The sequence below is a fragment of the Bremia lactucae genome, linkage group LG14 (assembly GCF_004359215.1).
Source record: "Bremia lactucae strain SF5 linkage group LG14, whole genome shotgun sequence".
NCBI classification, from domain to species: Eukaryota; Oomycota; class Peronosporomycetes; order Peronosporales; family Peronosporaceae; genus Bremia; species Bremia lactucae.
Window position 1 is genome coordinate 2406207 of NC_090623.1, and position 3612 is coordinate 2409818.

A 3612-nucleotide genomic window follows, 5' to 3' on the forward strand; every position below is an offset into this window, starting at 1 on the left:
CTTTCCGAGTGAACTGCGAAATCTTTCTGGCTGAAATCGTCGGATCTTACACGTAAATACGAATTGACCATTGCAAAGGACGCTCATTTGCACGTAAATCGACTTTTTATGTCCCTAATCTGCATCCACTCTAGCGTGTCACGTGCTCACTTCGCGCTCGCCATATTTCGAGCGCAAGATCCAGGAAGACCCGCCGCGACACGAGTCAAAAAGCGTTGAATTTCCTACGTCTTAGAAGCAAGTTCTACGAGAATGGCTTATCAAGCGTTGCCCCCACTCTCTGTCCAAATTCACCTAACGTAGTGATGATATGGGCTGTCCAGTCCTTGCGAGCCCTTTGCACACCTTGACGAACTACAACACCACGACTCGTGTACTCGAAAGATTGCACGGTCACGGCCGTTTAGTATAGGGCTCGCCTTTTGGACCAGATGCCACTTTTTCAACCTAGTTACTGGTAGCCCCAGCACCATTTGAGCTTGTCCGTGCCGCTCGTGTCGTCCCTCTGCACGTCAGTCCCCTCCTCCGGCCGCTCGACGTATTCAAGAAGCCCTCGAGTGTTGCCACGAGCGTATCTCCCCACGTCATGTGGACGGCCCTTGCCGTCGTCTCGATGGCACTCTCGAGTCTCTCGACGGGTCTCACCATGGTGAGTCTCCGACGGAGCTGGGACCTCCACGTCTCGAGCGTGCGGTGGCTCTTTTTCCTCTTCTTCCTCTATCTCTGGCTCTGGAGCAGTGCCCGGGTCTTGTATCTCCTCTGGATCAGCATCTATCCGATCGATACGACCATAGCTGACAACGCGTCGTCGTCTTCGAACGCCGCCGAGGTTGCTTACGATCGCTACAGCAGCATGGGCATTTACACCATCCTCCAGCTCGACGAGACCCATGACGCCTTGGCGACTGCGCTGCTCTGCTTTGGCGACGCTGCACTCTTTGCCGTCGCGCTCTGGATGTTCCCACTCACGTTTGAATTGTCTCGCATCGCCGCGACATCCATGGATCGCGGCGCGGAGAAAGAGCGGCAACAAATACGAGTCTACGCATGGACAATTCACGCAAGCATTTTCTTATTTGCCGGCATTGAAATGGCTTTAGCAATTGTTCATGAGGGGTACACGCAGTATACCCAAGCGTGTTTACTTAGTGTCTATGGGGTACAATTTCTCAGTTTTGTATACATGATGTGGTTACTCGTCCGATTAAAGGTCGGGGGACGCAAGTACGAAAACGTTCAGGGCCAATTCGTCACGTCGCCCGTGTACCAACGCCTAAAACGCATTCTTATTGTCTACGCGCTCTTTTCCTTGCAATTTCAATTGGCATCGATTGTCATGTACGCGTCAAGGGACGACGAAGCGCGTCTTTTAGACTTTATTAGCGTCAGTCTCCTCGTATACCACCTCTCGGGCTTGGCCCTTGCTGTCACAACCATGTGCAGTCAAGCGTGTGTCCTGAGTCTCTGTCGCTCGTGCTTACCCGAAGACATGGAGGCTCAAGTCCAGTCCCGATTCCTTCAACGCGGGGATTTGTTATCGCCTCGCGACACGCAAGTTGTCATGGAATCGGCCGAGCCTCCCCTTGTAAATCCCGTGTTTGTCTTTACAGACATTGAATCGTCCAGTGCGCTATGGGCCACCGGCGACGGCCTCGTGATGCAACGAGCCACGGAACTTCACGACAATATCCTTCGCTCGTCGCTGATGAAGTACCGGGGGTACGAAATCACCACCGCGGGTGACGCATTCCAATTGGCGTTCCATACCGTGCGTGAAGCTGTCGAGTATTGTCTCGATGTTCAGCTTCAGTTGCTCGTGGCAAATTGGCCCAAGGAACTCCATGGGATGTTGCCTGCTACACGGAAACAACGCGCGGGCCATCGCTTGATTTTTGGAGGCCTTCGCGTCCGTATGGGCATTCACGATGCCATTGAAGCCGATGGTGCACTTATCCTGGACGTGCATGCCGTGACGGGCAAGATGATCTACACGGGTGCGTCGGAAGTCATTGCAAACGAAATTGGCGACTTGGGCGACGGTGGACAGATTCTCGTGACCAAGCGCGTAGCCGATTGGCTCGTAATGTACGAAGACTTGGTTGCCATTGACTTTGTGGTCGAGAAAGTCGGTGAGTACTCGATTCCACAGATTAAAGCCAAGCTCGAAGTGTACCAAGTGTTGCCAGAAGTCCTTACGGGGCGGAAAAAGATGTTTTCATCGACATTAAAGAAACGACGGGCCACGACCGCGTCGTCCCTCTATTCGGTCGCATCGAGCAATCGGTCACGCTTGTCGAGCAATGCTGGACAGCTCCCATTGCCCGAGCAACGACGACGCATGTCGCGGCCCCACGCCTTAGCAACGCCGCCCGATCCGGGACCTGTTCAAGGCGGTCTTAGCCGCTTTGGTCGTGTTCAGCGATCGTTCTGGCGGACAGATCATGGCTCGTTTTACACGCGCGCGACGAGCATGTAAGTCCCGTGACTTAATTTATTCTACGAAAAGAGACCCACTAAAAATGATTGTTATCGGTCTTTTAGCAATCTGAAAAAAGTATAACGCCACGAAATAAGGCAAAATCGTCGATTGCACTTGTCCTCCTGCTTGCTTTCTATAGACGCCGTATGATAAAACAATAAAGTTAGGTTGAGACTGTGCTGTGGTCTTGCATGAATGATGCGTCACGGTCGGACGTTGCGAATGTCTTTTTGCTGAAATTGAGAGAGAATGAGCGTTTGAGACGAAACGGAAATCATTTCAGCAATATTCAATGAAGGACGATCGACTGCAAGGTGGAAGCGTTTACGGTAAGGCATAATATCCCAGAGCAGTAGGTAAAACGAATCGAATAATTATTAGTGCAGCAGATAATGTCGACGGAAGTCTTGGGTATGAGAAGAGCTGTCGGCGGTATCGTCAGCTCCTCTACATGCGTCGACTTCCTGGGCAACTCAACCAACTGATAAGAAAAATCCTGATTGGGTAAGATAGTTCGACTGACAATCTGTATTAACAACTAAGGTGTATCGTTCGATGAAATTAACACCGAAAGGTTGTTATTTAATATATTATCTAAAAGGTTAATAATATTTGGAGAATATTACTTTACATGGTAATATTCTAAAAGCTTTTCCATTGGTAGATATAGACCATTATATCCGGTCCAGTCAGCGCTGAACGCGCGCAAAGAGAAAGAAAGATAAGACTTTTGGTACATGTTTTGTATTAGTTTATAATTAAGTTAGTATTAAGAAGAACTTAACGATATTAATACGGTTTTTAATTAACACACTTTAAAGCAAGTCTTTTAAAGAGTAGACTTTCTCTGCACGTACTAGTGTACGCGAAGTGACGTGAGGCACCACTCGCACTGAGACAGTGCGAAGTGGACTTGTACTGAAGCAGTACAAGTCAGCAGTGCCCCGTTACACCTGGTAGCACTTACGAGTCCGTCCAAGGACCACATTTCCGTCATCTAACATGGACATGTTAGATGATAATGGGAATACGTATCACGCGTGATAGCTTCTCCTTTCTAAGTGACATGGAAAGGATGCGTTCGAACGAATGAGTCGACCGTATGGAATGATGCCATCTTGGCGATGCTGTCC

General features: G+C 49.7%; 1 protein-coding gene across 1 annotated transcript; it reads left to right on the forward strand.

Moving 5' to 3' along the window:
• Positions 1-431: 431 nt before the first annotated feature.
• On the forward strand, positions 432-2842 carry CCR75_009285 (uncharacterized protein; the record flags this gene model as incomplete). Its single annotated transcript, XM_067967326.1, is given in 3 exon segments — positions 432-450; positions 462-2472; positions 2542-2842. 3 exon segments carry the CDS (start codon positions 432-434, stop codon positions 2558-2560), a joined length of 2049 nt encoding a protein of 682 aa, XP_067816531.1. The 3' UTR covers positions 2561-2842.
• Between the last annotated feature and the right edge of the window lie 770 nt (positions 2843-3612).